Below are 21,557 nucleotides of genomic sequence, written 5' to 3'. Positions count from 1 at the left end.
ATCAGACCTCGAGCTTTCTTGGGTGCAGCTCCTATGTACAACTCAGGATCTAAATGCAAATGATGATGAGGCCCTATTGCTTCAAGTTTGACATGCCATCGAGAATCTAGCTGTAAGCTCACATCTTTTCCATGATGAAGCATTGTCAAGGTGTGCCAGCTGCACATCATAAGTGAAATAAGAAATAAAAATAGTTGTATGCACAGAGAATTGTTTCATTTAATGCAAAAATCATATTGATAACATGTGAAACATTATTTTCAAGTGCAATATAAAATAGCAACAAATTACAACTAACATACCTCACGTTATGAATTAGATACATCATAAAAAATAAAGTAAAAAGCATAGACAAAACACCTGAATTATATCTTACAATTTTTTGCATTAAATTTGGAGAGGTATTTATTAAAGCAAAGTGCTCAGGGATGTCTTAGGATGGATGCCATAATAAAGGATTTTCTCAGGAAAAGTTGTTTGTATTTACTTTACACACAGATAAGAATACAAAAACCATAAGCAGTGAGCCTGTTCAACACTTGGATGCAAAGCAGTAGGAACTACCATTTTCAGTAATTTTATTTACTAGATCAAAGAAGGTTAACCCACAGCCTGCCCTATTAAATATTGTAAACCCTCGGTATAATTCGTGAAATTTATTTTTTAGAAATTCATGAACATCTCTTTGAATAAAAATAACAAGGATGGCAATGGTAGCTGTCAACAGAATAAAAACTATAACATAATCTGTCTTAAATTTTCAAATATATATATATATATATATAATACAGCACCAAAATTCTTTATTTTAATTTGTGCATTTTCCCTTCCATTCTAAAAAAGATCACTACAAGTAATTACTATTTTTAGAAGAGAAAGGGAAAATGCACAAATTAGAATGAAGAATTCAGAGCTATTGCTAACTTACATTATAATTTTGGTGTACATATTTTTTTGTAATAACAATTAAAACTTTAAAGTATTACAAATTTCTTGCTAAATAATTATTTGGATGAATTAAATAATGAATTTAAAAAATTTTTCAAGCATTTTATTTAGGGAAGATTATTCAAAATTACTGTAATAATAAGAAAAAATTCAGATTATTGTTTAAAAATTTTGATCTATTTTTTAAGTTTTGTAATTATTTTGAGAATGAGATAAATATGAATATAAATAATTTTTAATTTTTAATAATAACTTAATTTTTAATATTAGTACAGAAAAATGCAATAAAAATTCTGCTTTTGAGAATTAATATAAAAAATACGAAAATTGTAACACTGAATATTGTTATAATGAATATAAAAATACTAATGATTTACGAAACGGTATCATTATGATGAAAGTGAATATGGGCAGTTAAAAAGTAAAATTATTTGAAAATATTAATGGTAAATGAATGAAGTATAAAAGTTAGGTGTTAATCCATCAGCAAGAAGACATAAATTTCACCAAGTTTTGTAATACATGAAAATAGCAAAGTAAAACGAAAACTGAATGTTATAATTAATTAATAATTGTATGCAAAAATACAAGTATGCTGAGGGAGAACTGGTTAAAAAAATAGGCCTGTTTTTAACCTGTGTAAAATCATTCTTTTTATTCATCTCATACAAGCTAAACTTGAAGATTCTAAACTTAAGTTTTTTTTAATTATTACTGTAGAATAATGTAAAATTTTTATTCATTAAATTTGTAACACCGTACTTGAAAATACAAGTTATTAGTCTTAATATGAATTTTCATATATTCATGTTTATTCTTAAAGTATGCAATAGCAAAGAATATTTATGGCCATAATTCATAATTAATAACTTTGATATACTCGTACAATGCTAAAAGACAGTTAGTTACCTTGTATAAGGAACAGTGGATTTTATCTGCTATTGTATTTAAGCATCCCATAGCTATCAGCAAGTAGTCATACTGAATCATTTGTAATTGATCAGCCCATTTTTCACACTTTTTTTTTTTTTTTTTTTTTTTAGATTGTTTTAAGATCAGTAAATAACTATTTTAATAGATTTTCATGGATATGTAAAAGAAAATCTTTTGCTGTTATATAGAATGCAACAGTTTCACAAAAGAGTTTGTAAAACTGTTAAGAGAAGAATAAAAATCCCATAATCATGTTCAAGAAAGAATTCCCAACAGCTATGAATTTTTATAGTTATTTCTTGAAAAAATTAGGAGAATATGAAGTTTGGAGACAAAATTTAATGAACTTAAAATATATATATATTTTAAGAAGAAACCAACTCACAAATTTTTAAAGTTGGACTGAAAATTTAATAAGACTCTAAAACTTACATTTATTGTAAAAAAAATTATATATTCAAAATACTGTAATTATTTTAAAAATATCTAGATCAAAATTTCATGCTTTTTTCCAAAATTGTATCGCTCTTTTTTTACTGTTACGAATGCTTGTTTTCTCAAGAAGGCTTCCCTGTCGCTGAGCCATTTTCTCTTTGAAGGGGAGTAATATATAAGATGAAAAAATATATAAATCAAAATTATAACTTGAATTAGCAATAGCCTCATAATTCTTCACTTTAATTTGTGAATTTCCCCTCTATGTTCTGAAAATAGTAATTGCTTATAATATTTTTTTCTGGGTTGCATCATTTCAAGATTAATCAGTTTCATGACATCTTGCATAATGCACAAAAATTCAGATATGTTATAGCCAATCACAACTTTTAACTTCGTATCTCAAGCTTCTTCTAAATGCATACCTTTTTTTCTGTTTTCCTTTGCTCTTGCTAAACAAACGCTACTTGATTCTCTGTACCATCCACTGTCTCAAGATGGACTAAGCTTTCAAAACTGTGGGGTGTGTATAGCACAAATAATGATATGAATCAAATACTGCATTTAAAGAATTGCTTTATCTAAAAATAAAAATCTATGGCCAGGCCTGGTTTCAAGTGTCATACTTTTATCTATGAAGTGAAGAATCTCCAAGTTATTACAATACAAAAAAAACCACTGTCAATCCATTATGGATATTCCCAAATCATCTTATTACATATACATATAGATGTAGATATACATGTTACTGTAAAAGACAGAAATTGGAGAATGTCAACATCCTCCAGTGAATGTCAACACATACCAAATATGTCTGTGAAATACCAAATATTTGGTTACATTCTTACGCATTTGGAGCATCACCAGTGTATGTTGACAAGAACAGATATGCTCTGGCAGAGGTTGAAACAAGAAGCCGAGTGGGGACAAAACTCAAATCCTCTGTTCTGCTGCAACTGAGGTTACATGGAAACCATTTGTTATACTGTGAAACACTGCCATTTGTCAGTCTTATGCAAGCTTTGCTGCTGTGTGGAACATTCTTTTCACTTTTATTTTTTTTTTATCATGTAAGATTTATGTCCATTAAAATGAATAAACAAGAAGTAAAGAAAAAATTTTTTTTCCTCAAGAAAGTACGGTAAAATACTTTCTGAAATGACTTCTGCTAAAACTGGGTGCAGTACAACTTTGGATTACAGACGATTAAATTTTAATTACAGTAGAAGTCCAGAAAGTTTGGGGCCAGAGGTTGTGCGGATTTCAGGATAGAAAAGATAAATCATAATATTCAGACTCAAAGTGCAAAATAAATAAGGCATATTACATACATTTAATTAAATTAAATACATTATTGCAATAATTTACTATATGCATTAAATTATTATTACATATATAAATTGGTTATATTATTCATTGTATTATATGTACACAGCCTCTAGGTTTGCCGATTTCGCCTCATGCAAAGATTTCCGGTTTTGGATTCTGGATCACTGTTGCTGCAAAATTTCAACAGCTTTTCTTTATTTTTCTGTATATCATACACAATCGTGTCGCAATTCCATATGATTCTGATTTAAACCGAGGAGTGGAACCTGCCTCAATCTTTTGCAGAATTTGCAATTTTTGCATTACCATCAATGCAACGTGTTTACGTTTTTCAACGTTGCAAGCAGTAAAATCATGAGTGGGTTTATCTGTCACTGTATTAAAAAGGGCTGAAATTTAAAATATTCTTAATTTATCCACAAAATATCCGGATAAAAAAAAAGGCAGCACTAAATAATCTCGTGAAATAACAAAGCTCAGAAAATACAACAACGTTAAGTGTGAACTTGAAAGAAGAGTGAATCGTCCACTTTTTTACAACGAAGCAGATTAGAGGGAACAAAACTTTTATCATGATGTCAATAATTTGGTATTTCCGTTATGACTCATCATTATTATTTGGTAATTATGACATCATTATTCGGTAAGTATTTTTTCTTCAATATTTCGTACTCAATGTTGTGGTTTCTAGAACCTATAAAGTGAATGTTTATATTTTGAGAGGCAATGCAGATTTCAGGTCAGCGGATTTTCGGTATTTGACTGTATTAACGATAAAGAGATATTAATTTTATCACTAAAACCAGAAGAAACAAATTTACAGTATTATGTTACCAATAATGCATATGTTTAAAACATAATAATAATGCATATGTTAAAAACGCATATGTTTAAAGAATTGTGAGTTAAATAAAAAAATATTACATATGAAGTTGCAATGTTGTACTTCAATTTATGTAAATATAAAGTCAAATGAAACAAGGTGCACCTGAAGAAGGTACTGTTGTGAAACCAATGGTCAGTTAAACTCAAAATGTCATTTCATTCTGATAGATCTGCAGTCACAGTGAGATGACAAATATAAGTTCTTAATGGCATACCAGGATTATTAAACAAAGTTTTTCCAACTATAACCTTTGAAAACTAAGCCAGCTGAAGAAGTAGCCTATCATCTTCTTCAAATACTTTTAACGTTTGGTGTCCCAACTATATTGCATTCCAACAAAAGAAGGGAATTCAGTAATCAAGTCATATCTGAATTACATGCTACGTAGAAAGTTGTTAAGATAGTTGATGGAAAGCCTCATTATAATCAAACTAAAGACTCAGTTGAAAAGGCCAGTCAGGATATGCAGAATATGTTAACTACATGGATGAACAATAACGATACAAATAAATATTTAGATGATTTGCAATTAGTTCAATTTGCTAAGAACACTACATACCATGAAAGAATATGTCAAATTCTTTATGAAGCTCTGTTTGACAATAAATCAAAAACAGGCACAACATAGTCATCTTTGCCTAATGATCAAATCACAAAAGTTGAAATCAAGTTAATACTTTTAAATTGTTAATTGCCTAAACAGACAGGAAATGAAAAATTAATATCGTACAGATTAACAATATACTGAATCATTTAAAATGTATATTGTCACAAACAAGCCTTGAAATAGATTACACTGCACCAAGATAAGAATAAAATTTATTTTTTTCAGAAATATATAAAAAATTATTTCCCATTAGAAATAGTTTTTCATTGGAGCTACATTTCTTAATTTGCATAGCACTTAAAATATTTTGGGTTCATACTAAAATTATTCATGAATGAATATATTTAATGGGCTTGACCATGCCAGAGAATGTTCTTTCTCTATTGTGATCAAGACCATTAAATACAGAGAAATAATATAATTATGAATAATGATACTTTTATGGGATCAGGAATGATGGTCACTTCTAAAGGTGCTTGCCATGAGAGGGTTTACTGTATGCTACTAACTGAAACTTTTACTCTACAAAGAGATAATAAGCAATTAGATTTCTCTTTTCCTCTCACCTCAGAAACCTTTCATTCAAGAATGAAAATACTACTTTTTTGTTTGTTTGTAAAATTCTACTACATTATTATAAGAAATTTTGTTATAGGAAATATATACACTGGATCAATATTTTAAGAAATAAATCTATGGTCACCTTTTTTAAAACGCCTAGTTACATAATAATTGACAACAGTGCTCTGATAACTGCTTATGCAACTTAACAGCTGGCATGAACATTACAAATTAGTGAAGATTAAAAAAAAAAAGATTATACATAAGAAGATGATAGAAACATTCTGAAATTTTACATGTAAGTATTTAAGCAAATTTCACTAAGCAATTTCCTGCAAGTTATAAAAGAAGTATCCAAAGAAGCACCTACTTTTACAACTAGCAAGAAATTTATGAACAGACTGATCATTAAAATTAAGCACGCAAACAAGTTCCAAGAGAGAAGAAGCACAGAAAATGTTAGCTTATGAAATAAATAATGGCTGATGGAGGGAAAATGAGTGAGAGAAATTGTAAAAGTTGGAAACCATTCTTAGAAACACTGTCAGCAAAATTGTTTTAAAAGCTTCAGTGCATTATACTTCAATTTCACATATGATGAATCCAAGCAGATTGTTTACGAAAATATTTTCTTTTCATTGTTACCATTACATAATGCTCACAAAATGGTTATGCAATGCTTACAAAATGGAGAGCATAAAATTTTTAAGCAGAATTGATAACATCAAATTTTAAATACTGTCTAGATTAATAATTGGCTTTGAAACATGGATTAAAAGTAGATAATAGTTTGTAAAAATCTGTAAATTAAATAACCACTGAAACTGTTAGATAAATTATTTATCATGTAGGTGAAAGTAGCAGATTTTAGGAAAAATGTGGAAAAGTACTTGCTGTTAAAAATAAAATTTTAAGAAATCAAATATTTCGATTGACAAAACTGCTTAAGAAAGTACACCATCAAACTTTTTCTCTGCAGTATGCAAACATATTTATCATCTGAATAATATATTTATTATGAATCGTTTCTCTATCTGTTTAACATTAAACATTGCAGATGCTCATCTGTCCTTAAACCTTAAACTTTTAAATATCATAATGCAGGAATTTATCAGAAATCAATTTTAAAAAATAATGAATAGGTTGATGTAGTTTCAGTCAAGTACTTCTACACAGAAACACTAGAAAGAAGTTTATGGTTAATGCAAGCCAACAATAAATTAAACATGACTGAGAAGCTTGGGACAGTTTCCTAAAACTATTCTTTATTGGAATTTGTTTACTTTCTTTGTATATAGAGTATAAACCTGACCATTTAGCATTGAACTGATCAGAATACCAAAGTAACTGGAATATTTTAGAAAAATTTTTTTGCCAGAAAACTAGATAAATGAGAGATTTGTAGCACCAGTTAGAGCTCATTATATTATTAGCATACATCCACTTTCGTCAAACAGTATTATATTATTAGCATGCATGCACTCTCGTCAAACAGTATGAATTAGTACCAAAACTGGTTAAGCGTGAAGTCACAACACAATCATAAGAATTTCACCCTTTTTTTTATGTAAATCCAATTGATTGTTGATAAGTCGGTTTAGGACAGTGGCTTCCTATGCATTTCCAAGGTGTGCATTATCACTGGCGGAATAGAGTTGCGTACAGCCGGACGTTCTATGAATGCAAAAATGCTAACTGGATGACTATGACAGTAGATCTTTAAAAAATTAAGCCATGCATGTCAAGTATATGCTGCATTAGGGCAATGCACAAATGGTTCATTAAATCAGTTATGGTTCCTTTGATCATACCTTACTACTGTGGTAACTGTGGCAGTTTTAAAGGTAATACATGCAGCAAAGTTCTGATTCTCAAAGGAATGAGTGCTCTTATTAGACCAAAACCAATCAAACCTCATGTCCATATTGCGTGGTGACTTTGTATAACTTTGGGATGATTGCATGGGTGATCTTTCAAGTACAATCAATATCTTTCAAGTTCAAGCCTTATCAACTGCCCACTGTAGGTTACGTACCTACCATTGTTGTAATGGCCAATGGGGAATCAGGGTTTGATTCCGAAGAATGGTAAAGGAGGATGTAAGTTCAGTTTTTTGCTACATTTTTAATACATAATTAATATTTGGAGGAAAAGTAGGACTTCTTTTATAGAACAGTAGGATATTTCCAAAGTTATGGGATCCTGACATTAAAGGCACAACTTGTGATTTTATTTGAAAACAGATAAATAGTGGTGATGCTACATAAAAATTAAATTTTTATATGTTTTATTCCATATTTGGATCTGCTTATGTAAAGAAGGATCTGTTCCATTAATTTCTGCTAGAATGACTGGCACAATTATTTGAAGACATCTCTGCCAACATTCACGTTTGACAGGATTTCATAATCACATGTTTACTTTCACATTTTTAAGGCCTACAAAATACATTTATGCTTGAAATGCATTTTTCCCAAAATATTATATAATTATAAATGTAAGCTTTTGATATTTAAGTTAGTTGCAAATAAAATAACCGTTTTTATAAATTTAGACCAGAAATTTCTTCTATTCACTTTTGGCTTTTTCCCCGAATACAGCAGACAAAGTTCTCAGTTTCAATAACACTGAAATGCATGACTTTCCTGATCACATAAAACATACTTTTTCTGTAATTGTCAATACCAATTATATTCAAATAGCAGCTGAAATAAAAATGCACATTTTCAGTAGTCAACTAATTAGCTTTTAATGAAGTTAGAAATTGAAGTACCAATAATTACAGTAAAACTCAACTGTTTCCTTAATTTCAATGGAGACCCTAATCTTTATTTTCACAGTTCCAATTTTATCCTAATCTAGTATTAAGAACATGTTGACGATAAAATGGACTAAAATTTTACATGAAATACGTAGAATTTATTCTCAAATTTGAATACAAACAAGCAAAGTCATCATACTTACGCTTCATCATTTAATGAATATCCTATAGTACAGTTTAGAGGGCCATCTCCAAAGTTAATTTCAAAGTGCAGTTGACCTCCATATAAACTCATTGCAACATAATTTCTATTAGCATGTTCTCCTGGAGCATATAAAAGAACAGAATCTTGGAAGAAAGTCTAGAACGGAATAATAAAAAAAAAAAAAAAAAAAAAAAAAGACCTAATTTCATAAACTACAATATCATAAAAATTATCTCTCGAATTAAAAAAACAATAATGAGCTAAAACGTTACACCAAATATTTATTTATTTGAATGCTAAAATAAAATACGTTGCCTGGTATCCTCATGTATTAGAAAAATAGGTACTTTTCTTATTACCTGCACCTCTATGAAAAGTTTCCAATTTAATTGGTAACTGTGAATTAACAAAAAAGGTCTGTTCATTTATCTTTTCAACTCATTAGTATACTAATTAACTTATAATAAAAAGAAACATTTTATAAGAAACTAAAAATTTTATGGAGAAAAAAAAGTTTTACAGTCAAAAGTCTTTAATCCGGACTCGTCGGGACTTCGGCAAATCCGGATTATCGGTTTTTCTGGATTATAGATCACCAGTTTAAATCTGGTAAGATGGCACGCAGAAATTATACATTTAAAATTTTGAAATCGTGATTTATGAAATACATAGCAATTGTGATCTAAAGAGTATCAAAATTTACCAGGAAAAAAAAAAAAAAAAAGCTTAATGTTTATTTGTTTATTTTATTAAAAATTTCTTTCAAAGCGCACATGCGTAACATTACGCATAGTCGAAATTGGAAAATTGCAACCAGAAAACTATTTGGTGTGTATTTGTGATATTTATAATGACGAGAAAATTGATTTAAATCATATCGGAGTTCATCGAGATGAAACACTACATTTTGTAAGGAATTATAAGCCGAATAAAATAAAAACATCTGCCCTGAAGATGGATTGCTGACAGATCAACTTCCAGTTTATTGCGCGCAGCCCTGACGTTTCCCCCCTCCCGCAGAGCAGCGCGAAATTGATAAACAGATTTTGGAATGGTTAGAGAAAAAAATCACCTGTCACTTTCTTCATGCCTTTATCCATTTTTTGCAGCAATTCCACTTTTTGTTTAATGGACATCGAAACATGCTTTCACTTTGCAGATCCTTTGGTAGCTCCAGAATTGGAAATTCTATTTGACATGATCGAAAGTTCAAAATTACTTTTATAAATTGCTCTAACAGTCTGCAAAAAATAATAAGCCGGATCCAATTCGAAGATTAAGGAACAACGCAATCTGCAACATTAACTGAAATAGATAATTAGATAACTTTAGCTTAGCTTATACCATCTGTTATACACTAAACGTGCATGCATAAATGTATTATGCGCATACGCAAACGCATATGTGCATGCATAAAGGTATTATGCGCATGTGTAAATGTATTTACGCATGCGCAGAAAGTTTGTAGCTTTGAGGTCCAGATTATAGATCATTCCGGATTATGGATGTCCGGATTAAAGACTTTTGACTGTACAGTACACTCCCGATTATCCGTGGAATTGGGTGGCACGGCCGCCGCGGATAACAAATACCGCGGATAATCCGAAAAAAGCTGAAAACGAGTATAGCAAAAGAGAAAACAGTCATTCTAACTTTAAAAAATCATTTTATGTACTACAATAAAACGTAAAATAAACAGCAGGAAATGTTTAACTAACGCTTAATATTTTAGTATATCACTCAAAACTAACCTAAAATGCATTTTGTTAATGAAAACAGAAAAGTGCTTTGTACTTACGAGAGGTGTCAAGGATGCACAGAAAAATTAATACATATGCACTGTTTTAATACTGTAATGTACTATGTAATTACAAAAGCATAACTTACAAAAAGCATAACTACACAATTACAAAAGCATAACTACACCTTTTTGAAGAAATCAGTCATTTGTGTTTGCTGCTTTGGAAGCATTTTCTCTTGATCTGAGATTGCATTTTTCGTAGCATAAGTTTCTCAGCCAACTCCGTGTCGTCTTGTTCTTCCAAATAGTTCAGCAGAACGTTGACTTGTTACAAAGCTGCTTTGTGAGTCTTCCGCATCTGCACAGTGGGCTCTTCTTCGCCTTCACTTCTCTCTCCTTCATTCTCGGTCTCTCCCCTTGCTTTCTTCACAATTTCGTCATCTGTTAAGCGTTCGAAGCCAGGTTTGTTGACGTCACACTCCTACCACTCGTTAATGTTTTCGGCATCGACGTTCTCACCACCCGGCACTGTTTTCACCATATCGGCAAGAGTTGCCGTGGGTGTGTCTACATCTTCATTCTCTTCTTCACAACTTAAAGGGGTTGTTGTTGTTGGCAACATTAGGCATGAGTTTTCTCCATGATTTTATGAGTGTTAACGGTTTCACAGAGTCCCCTGCAGATGCAATATCGTAGATGCTGTCCAAGATTGTGTAGTGTTTCCAAAACTCTTTCAGATCATAACCTTCCTCAATTTTGGTCATTAGCAGCTTGGTTCGATATGTTCTCTTCATTGTTGCAATGACTCCTTGGTCGATGGGTTCGATTAGCGCAGTAACTTTGGAGGAGAGAAACTTTGCAAAAATTTATCCATCAGAAGACTTTAGCACGCTTGTTACTGGGTGAGAAGGTGCATTGTCGATCAATAGCACAGCTTTTTCAGGCAGGTTTTTCGATTTAAGATGTTTATGCACTTAAAGAACAAAGATTTTTTCGAACCATTCTTGAAAAATGTTTCGGTTCATCCATTCTTTTTTTTTTTTTTTTTTTTTTTGGTTAAAGTAATCAATGGGCAAATTTTCTATCCTTGTGCCTTTGAAAGATCTCGGTTTTCTTTTTTCACTTTCCAATGACAACAAGTCTAAGTTCATGTCCACCGGTAGCATTACTGCAAGACATGATAGTGATCCTTTCCTTGCTGCTTTTATGACCCGCCGCTTTACTTTCACTTTCAAATGCTAAAGTGCCGGTGGGAAGAAATTTCCACAAAAGTCTCGATTCGTCGGCATTGTAAATTTGTTCAAAAGATAGCTCATCTTTTAAAACAAATTCTTCAAATTCATGGTGGAAATCGTCGGCTGCTTGTTGGTCACCACTAAGTTTCTCCCCATGAAGTCTAATTTCTCGAATTCCATGTCGCTGCTTAAAAACGAGTCAACGAGCCAGAAGGTGCATCCAAATTTCCTTTCAGGCCTAACAACTCAAAAAAGGTTTTTGCCTTCGCCGCAATGATAGGACCATTTACAGGAGTACCCTCTTTTCGAACTTGAGCTAACCAATCTGTCAATGCCGTGTGCTTATCAAAGGTAGAACCCTTCATAGTTTTTTGTGTTTTCATTGCGGAAGCACTGTCCGACATTGATGAAATGTTCACCAGTTTGTCTTTTTGCTTTAGAAAGTCTCGCACTGTTGCTTCCGCGATTCCATAATCCAATTACATCTGCTGCCTTGTAGCGCTGTTTGCTACTTTGGAAATTAATTCTAGTTTTTGTGCAATCATCAAACACAACCTTCTTCAAAAACACAAACCCAAAAAGCACAAGCAGCGAACACAATAAAAGATGAGAAATTAACTCCGACCGATTCGCAAACTCTATCAGGCTTAAACTAACAATGGCGAGATGGCGAGTGGGAGGAAGTCGACGTGTCAGTAAGATTACGATGAGAGAACGCGGTGGAATGGGCACCGCAAAGATGAGTAAGAAATCACTTACTCATCAGAGGGGAAGGTTCTGAGGATGCCTGGGATATTTTTGCTATAAGTAAGCATGATGTTAGCAAATTTAACGTTTCGCTCAGGTTTTTGAACATTTTTATTTTCTTTGCTTTACACTTGTAAAAAAAAAAAAAAAAAAAAAAACTTTGTGCGACAGGCACAGATAATCGGGAGTCTACTGTACTTGCATTTTTATAGTTGATGAATATTGTTCAGAGTAATGATAAGTAAATATTAAGTGTATAAATAAATGACAGCTCAAACATATGTATGTTATATGCATGCATGGGTTGGCTATTGTCACACATATACCGTATTTGACGGCATATAAGACGCACTTTTTTTCCTAAATTTGGTCTCAAAAAAGTTACCTACATCTTATACATGAAGGACACAGGTTAACTTTCAATACTGATTGCTATTTTTAGCCCGAATAAGTTCTAGACACGCATAACCTTTTCTACATCTGCCATAAATATTTTGTGCATGTGTGAAATATCTGTTGCCAAAAAGCGGCAAAGCTCGAAGCTGATGTCAAAGTTCGAACAGGTTCGACGGTCACATTACGTGTATGGAGCCTTTCCTTCTTTACTTAGACTTTTTTTGACTCAGCCAACAGACGTGTTGGTATCGGTGCTTAAAACTATTTGTTTAAAAAAATTACCCTGGAAAACATGACTACAGGAAATAGGAGATTAAGCTATACAATTCAGTATAAACTAGGAGTGTTAAACTACACCAAAGTGCATGGAAACAGAGCAGCACAAGGCATTTTGGTTCACCACCTACCGAAAAAATGATACGTACTTGGCGACTGGAGGAAGATCAACTGAAGCCTGCTAAAAAACAAAAATATATCCTTCGATGCCCAGCTCCATCTTGGCCTGAACTTGAAAATACGTAAACATGTGGGTGATAGATAAGAGGAAATCTGGGATAAGTGTTTCAACCAAAATGATAATCAATGAGGACAAAGGATTTACAGAAAAACATGGGAATCAGAACTTTTCAGGGTCTGAGGGCTGGTGCTACAGGTTCATGAAAAGGCAAGGTTTATCAATGCGCACAAAAACAACTATTTCACAGAAAATGCCAGCAGATTATGAAGAAAAAATACTAGCATTTCACAGGTTTGTTATAAATTCATGCAAGAAAACTTCTTTTGAGCTCTGTCAAATAGGAAATATGGATGAAATTCCTCTCACATTTGATGTACCATCCAACAAGACTGTGGGTACTAAAGGGTCTAAATCAATAACCATAAAAACCACAGATCATGAAAAAATCCGATATACAGTAGTTCTAACATGTTGTGCTGATGGCACAAAACTACAGCCGTTTTTCATATTCAAAAGAAAAACTCATCCGAAAGAAAAACTTCCAACGGGTGTAATTGTTCATGTTCATCCGAAAGGCTGGATGGACGAAGCTGGAATGAAACTGTGGTTATAGAATGTATGGGCGAGGCGACCTGGTAGACTCTTAAGAAAACCCTCTCTTTTGGTTTTGGATCAGTTTAGTGCCCATAGAACTGAAACCATAAAGAATAAAGCGAGAGAATTAAAAACCCAGATAGCTGTCATTCCTGGTGGACTGACCAGCCAATTGCAGCCTTTAGATATATCGGTGAATAAGCCATTTAAGGAAAAAGTGTGAGAACGATGGAACAAGTGGATAGGAGAGCCACATCAAGCCCTCACACCCTCAGTTAGAATGAAGCGGCCCTCTATTTCACAAGTGGATAAAAAGATCTTAGGACGTAAAGGCTGAAGTAATTTTTAAGTCCTTTAAGAAGTGCGGAATCAGTAATGCTCTTGACGGAACAGAAGACGTTGCATTATTCGAAGAAGGTGATACTAGCGATGATGGAAACAGTTTAGTGATGACAATATTCTTGTTTTCGATGATGATAATGACAGTGAAAAGAATTTTTATGGTTTTGAAAGTGATTAAAGTCTAATTTCATGATAGGCAATGTTTTCCTTGAATCTGCGGTTTCCCTCCCCTGCTTTATTTTGTATTATGTTTGATTGCTTGCTGTTCATTCATTTATTCATTACTGAAATTTACATATCATGTTCAAAATAGCTTGCCGTTTGTTAATTTTCCTTAGTAAAAATATGTTTGGCAATTGCATTCAATGATTGTTTATTTGGCTTTTACGAAATGTGAGAACTAAAAGAAACCACATTTTAAGTTATTGTGGTACCGTGCTTTTGCGCAAACTATTGAAACTTTTTTCCCTTGTGTGTGGCCTTCTAAATAAGGGTGCGTCTTATATGCCGTCAAATACGGTACTCGAAAATACATCTAACACATAACAGTTCTACTATATATCACACTTAAGGTTGAAGCTGGGGGTGCAAATACTCAGCAAATATTGAAAAATATTTATATATCATGGGTAATTACTCAAAAACTGAAAATATCTGACATACAAAAATAAATTTAAAAAAAAAAAAAATTCTGAAAGCTTTCAGATTTTACATTATGCCCAAAGGGGCTTTTTTTTTTAATGCTTTGTGTGCTGCCTTTATTTATTAAATATGTTATTCACACTTAAACCATAAAATTCAACTCAACAGCAATATTGCAAAATAATTTTACAATGAGCATATCTTTAGAATTACGGATACACAGTCTCGCATGCTGAAGATAAAAATGTTTTTTCTGTACAACGTTGCCATCGCTCGCTTTGAAATTCTTGAGTTTATTAATCAAAAATTGGTTAAAATTTTACAAAATATGAAACAGATAATAAAACAAATTCCATATTTCAAATCTGGGCTTCCAGATGCTCATAGTCAGTGGAAGATTACATTATTCAAAATTTGACAGCTCTAGGCACCGTTTTTCTATCACAATGCGAGAAACATGTATACATTTATGCAGATTCTTCATTATTTAATTTCTTTAAATATAATACAGGGCTGTAACATTTGCAGCTTTAAATATAATATAGGGCTGTAACATTGCAACACAAAATGCCGGCTAATAAAATAAATAAAATAAATAAATTAGAAAACTTGAAACATACTCGAAAACTGAAACTAATTCTTGTAACTTCCGAGTGAACACGATCTCTCCAATCATAAACACGGTAAGTTATATAAGAATATCCCTTGAAGGTGACAGTTACTGGATCTAAAAATAAACATAAAAGAAAAAATATTTAAAAAAATTCTCATGTATACAGAATGAAAACAGAAAATAAAACTTCAGTTTTGTTGATTTAGTTTATTGGAAAACAGGCAGTAATATTTTCTATTGATAAAAGCCATTTAACTATAAATAGGGATAACAGAACTTTTCTTGGCACTCTGCCAAAAAGTCCTTAGACCAGGCTGTCCCCAACTTTTTGTTCTTAAGAACACATTCTGTTGGATATCTGTTGGATGGCGAGCACCTTTTTTTAAAAGAAAAAACTTTTTTAAGGTGCATTTATAGCTGGATAGAGTTAATAATATGTGCACATACAAAAAGATATTGGTCGCATTTCACTTTGTGCTGGTATCCGTGTTGAACGCAATTTCTATTTCATTAAAAATGAGAAAACTTTCATGCAGAATTCTATTGAAAACTAAAACACTTTTATTGGGATCGCACAGTGGCAGGCACCTGTTAAACGATTTGCACTTGCCATGGTACCCAGCGGCACACGATTGGGAAACCCCTGCTTTAGATCATGCGTTTGCAAAGGTTTTTTTGGGGAGGGGTCATGCCTCCCTGCAGCCAAAAATGAAATTTTCCAAGGCCCCCTTCTCTATAAATTATTCCAAGGCCTCCCCCTATTATGTTTATGTTAGTAAAAACTAAAACTTCAGCTTTGTATCATAAATAAGAAGAATAAACTTTGAATAAAAAATCAGTTATGAATCATATTTGACACTTCATAATCTACAGATTACAACTTTTAGTTTTTCAAAATTATTAAAACAGAAATATACATATATATATATATATCTTATGATTACAATATGCTAAAGACTTATTCTAAAATCACTAACTGAATATTATTAATAAAAAACAACAATAATTTTTTACAATGAGAAACTGAAATATATTTTATCTAGACTAAAATTAATTTTTTTCATAAAGTTGGTAGAAACTTTTATTAGAACCATTAGTACATCACTGTTAAATTTGAAAGCTTACATTAAAATTAATAAACATACAATTCTTACACAAAATCCTAATGCCGATAGTACAAATAAATTAAATGATACTCATTCAACTGTAAAATTAATTAATTTGATAAAAATATGTACAAGTGTTGGGAAATTTGCATTCCTCCTTGTAGTTTCCTAGTGCTGAAGTGGACAAGTACTGTATAATTCCGCAGAAGAAGCCAAGAAACCTGTGAAGACAGAGTACTGTCCTAACATGCCTTTCCTCTTGGAAGGGGTTGTTGCCTGGTTATTGATGTGGCCAGGCTGTGATTTTCTCCAGCATGGTATGCCAATTTGATACATGGAATGCTGAAGACTAGATTAGGAACAGGAATCTAGCAGAGCGTCCAGAACAGCATCTATATAAGTAGTGCATGAAATTGTTGCAGCCAAGTACATGCTGACTTAAATGAATTGCCAAGTAGTCTCTATGGGCATAATGCAATAGTTTATATCAGTCAAGTTAAATGCATGTTTTTTCATCACACATCATAGGCCAACATGCCCAGTTTATCTGTTTTGTAATATTCAAGAAAAGCACTCATTAAAATCCTTTCATTTTGCTTAATCAAGTATGTTCCTTTGGTAGGCAACCGTATTTTTTACTGTATATTACTTTCAATAACACTAAAAAACAAACAACAATAAGTATAAACTTTTAAAACTTTGCAGCAATGCCCAACTGATAACACAACACATGCGAACTATAATTAAAGTTAAACCACAACAAATACATTAAATAAAAAAACATAGGAACTTGAGTTTAGAAGGAATTTCCGAAGGTACTACTTAAAAAAGAATGTTAAAATTCATAAAATATATACACTTACCAGCATTGAAACAAATTTTGTCTTCATGACCCGTTCCAAAACAGTCACATGATGTGTGGGTATAATGATTAATACAGCGTCCATTATATAAACAAGGATTTTTCTTTTCACAGAGATCCACATATTTATGATGTAACTGATTTTCCAAAATGACTCGAGTAGGTGATAATGGTGTACCTGAATGACTGAACATTATTTTTCCAAGACATCCAATGAAACGCACATAATTATATTTTTGACTTGTAGCATAGTTATTAGGATCAAGACCTGACCAGGAGAGAAAAGACTATAACAATGTAATCAAACATAAAAATTAAGATATTTTTTAATAAAAAACTGTATTATAACTCAAAAATATCAAACATCTTTCTTTCAGAGGCAGTTTTTGCATTTTACAAATGTGAAATGCATACAGCTGTTAGTTTAAAAGTTCTGTATTTTAAATTTGTACCAATGACAGCACTGGTTCACAGTCTGAAAAATACTTTTTCCTCTGAATAATTGTGTCTTTTATGCTCGCATCCCAGTAAAAGTGTACAAAAATAATATAGGCACAATAATAATAATACTAACAACAGCAGCAGCAGCAATAATAATAATAATAATGGTAATAATAAATATTACATTTAATTACATCAAAGAAAATCAAAAGCATCAATGAACTTCACATTCATATACTCATATCCAGGTGTCCATAAGTCTATAAATATTTTTTTAATTCATGCAAATTGAAGAAACTGTAAAACTGACCATGGTTTGTGCAAAAAGCTATTCTCGTGACGGTGCACTTTTTTTGGTAAAGAAAAAAAATAAATAAAAGTTATTCTCATGAAGGGGCATCTTTTTTTGGCTAGGATAAAGAGCAAAATAGTGTTGTTGCTTATGCTCACTTGTCTGACATAGTCAGCCCAAGCTCACGAAATTCCTCGTGGCAAGCGTAGATTATGCCTGTCATTGGCAACAGCCTTGAGCATCTAACAGGTGACAGTGTGATTTGGCTCAGTTCCGTCCTCAATTTTGATGGACAGCCCCATGAGGCGACAGGTCTGAGGGTCTCCCACTTCTCTCCCCTTCCAAACCACACGAGAGGACTTTTGGCTTGTTGCATATTTAGAGTACCTCCATCCCGCACCGACACTATACATTTACAAACACTCACATCATTTCCGGGATTCAAACTCAAGCTCTTCAGCATGGTAGTCAGCGACGCTAAATACTATACTGGTTGGACAGCGAAAAAAATTGTTAAAATTTCCATCGAGGGAGGATGCTGCATGGGAGAGAATCACAGATTTCCATGAAAAACTGTACTCATTTTCAAGCAGGCAATGTTTACAAACATATCAGTCTTATTCGATGTGTCCGCCATCACCACAAATTACAGTTTGCAAGTGAGTTGCAACACGATTAACTACAGCATATTCGAATGGATGCAGGAGATTTTGCAGTGAATGTCATCCTTTAACTGCAGCAAAAAATGATGGGCTAATGTGGTTTACTCTTGACTTGACATAACCATAAAGCCAAAAATCAAGTGGTGTTAGGTCCAATGGGCAAGAGCCACTCATATCTACAATGATAGCTAATTAATCATGCTTTGGTGAAGGTTCTTCTTAGGGATGTCTTCATTTCAGTTGTGACATGAGAAGGTGCACCATCTTCAATGAATGTCACTGTATCAAGAACATTATGTTTCAGTAAGATCGTTATTGCTTTCTCCTGCAATAACTGCAAGCATTGTTTTCCAGTAATCAATAACTGCAAGCATTGTTTTCCAGTAATCAATAACTGCAAGCATTGTTTTCCAGTAATCAATAACTGCAAGCATTGTTTTCCAGTAATTAAGTAAGTCTTCCAGCCATCTTTTGCACAGGGCTCTTCAAAGAAAAAAGGACTCACGATAATGGATACAGTGAAACCCCACCAAACAGTTAAATACAGTGAATGTAGGGGCTCCTTAATATAGGAATGTATAGACCTCAGTATTGCCCAGATTTTACCTTTATCACTGTTTACTCTTCCATGCAATGAATAATGAGCCTCATCTTTCCATAAGATATTGAGAACCATTGTGAATCATCACTGATTTTCAATTCAACAATGCCATATTTGATTGCTCTCTCCAAGTGTCCATCCGCACAGCCACATCGGAAGTATGGACCTCTAAACTTCACCACAACAAGGGAGATGACACAAACTTTTCATTTTTTCAAAACGTCATAACAATGAAGTCAGTCTGGCGAGAGTTACTGGACCTGAACCTTTTTCTGTTCCTTCTGTGTCTGAAACTTTCCAAAAACCTCAGTCGGCAATTCATGGTTGAGGTAAAACTATTTCACCAATATTGCTTTATCCTTGCTTGTCAGCATCACAATTAAAATTTTATCTATGAGAAAGTATGAGGGAAAATCAAAAATGAGCTGTTAATTGCAAAACTCTGCAATTTATGGGACTCTGATATTTTTGTTATGGTATCCGCAGTACCCCCTATAAACAAAAACTTCAACTCTTATTTTTTTCTTCCAAAAAAAAAAAAAAAAAAAAAAAGCCCTTCACAAGAATAACTTTTTTGCCTTTTGCATTCAATTCTACCAATCCTTCAATCTTTACGAATTTTTAAAATATTTTCAGTAATCATAATAATATATATATAATCATAATAATTTAAATTATATGCATCATAATATAATCATAATCATTATAATCATAATAATTTAAATTATATGTATATATTACTTTATGCTAGAGGCATTTTATGAATATATGCATATATGCATGTATGACATAGATGTTTCTCGAAAGACACAGTGCAAATAGATGTTGCTATTTTTAGAATAGAGAAGGGAAATTAATTTATGCTGCTAATTTAATTTTTTACAAATTCTTAATTTTTCTTACATATTTTTTCCTTACATATACCCCCCCCTTCAACAGAAAGGTTGGGACAGCAGGGTGGAAGAAAAAGCATTAGAAAGAAAGCATTAGCACATGACGAGAGATAATTTGAAAAAATAGAAATCCTGAAATTTTGAGCAAAATCATTGTTTCCATAGTTGCAAAATATAAATTTTGATAAGATTTTTATAATTATTCTAAAAAATGAAGTAGATGTAAAAAATAAGTGAAATTAGTACAGATAAGTAATATGAAATTATGGTAAATGCATGTTAAAATTTATGGGTGATTGTGTGTTAAGTATAAAGTATAGTGAGGGAGTATTCGTTCCTAAACAGAGGCCTGTAATTACCTCTGTACAGTTGTTTCTTTTACCCTCCTCATGCAAGATAATGTTGGAGGCTCTCATTTTACGAGTGTGTGTAATTTTTTTAATATTATTATACTTTTTTTATTGTGGAATGTATTAGTGCAGTTCTCAAAGGCCAGTTACCTTATGCAAGGAAAGAAGGCCTTTTCAAGTAACTGCCAAGGCACCCTAAGCCACCAATGCAGAGAACACACTGGTTAGCTCAAGAGGACAGCCCTATTGATGGATATGTTTGCTTCGAAGTATTGCGAGGCCTTCCAGTTTTGGTCAGGAATTGTAAAAGAAAGATAATGGTGAAACCATAATTTCTGAAACTGTTACTCCTATTATATTTATGGTAATAAAATATAATTTATCAGTATGGAAATTAGTATCATAAATATTTATGTGCATTACATTTAATTGTAAGTAATGATTATGTAAAAGTTATTCCGTGAAAACAAGAACCTGAAGAATTATGATTATGTGAACTTTCAAACAAAAAGACTTTTGGATTGAAATATTGAAAAATTCAATAGGAGTCTAAAAATTAAAAAATTATTTTAAAAAAATTGATATTTATAAATTATACTTTACAGGATCAAAATTTTCTATGCCTTTTTCTTCTTGTAGGGGGGGGAGGGAATATGCAAGAAAAATAAAGAATATGCAAAAGGTTAAATTAGCAGCGTAAATTAATTTCCCTTCTCTACTCTAAAAATAGCAACATCTATTTGCAGTGCGTCATTTTAAGAAAAATCTATGTCATATGACTATGTAATTCTGGTGATGTAAAACTCAAGCAGCCAGTAATAATTTTACAGCAATATTAACTATCCAATCAAAATGCTTTGAGAACCAAAACTAACTCAGCTTGAGTAACGATTTCATCCTGAACATTACACACTTTCT

General features: G+C 32.2%; 1 protein-coding gene across 5 annotated transcripts in view; it reads right to left on the bottom strand.

Moving 5' to 3' along the window:
• Window positions 1-21,557, bottom strand: part of LOC118199327 (axotactin-like) — a 260,812-nt gene that overhangs the window by 122,878 nt on the left and 116,377 nt on the right. For all 5 annotated transcript variants that reach the window (XM_085824186.1, XM_085824184.1, XM_085824183.1 and 2 more), the window contains 4 exons: window positions 17,402-17,668; window positions 15,440-15,546; window positions 8,664-8,821; window positions 8-159 (listed from right to left, as the gene is read on the bottom strand). In XM_085824186.1, the coding sequence (XP_085680312.1) occupies window positions 8-159; window positions 8,664-8,821; window positions 15,440-15,546; window positions 17,402-17,668 (684 nt within the window). The remainder of the gene's footprint in view (window positions 1-7; window positions 160-8,663; window positions 8,822-15,439; window positions 15,547-17,401; window positions 17,669-21,557) is intronic.

This window comes from Stegodyphus dumicola, chromosome 9 (genome assembly GCF_044657685.1).
Source record: "Stegodyphus dumicola isolate Sdum_Otavi_A_Nest chromosome 9, ASM4465768v1".
In the NCBI taxonomy this organism is placed as follows: Eukaryota; Metazoa; Arthropoda; class Arachnida; order Araneae; family Eresidae; genus Stegodyphus; species Stegodyphus dumicola.
This window is presented reverse-complemented; position numbering and strand designations above follow the sequence as displayed.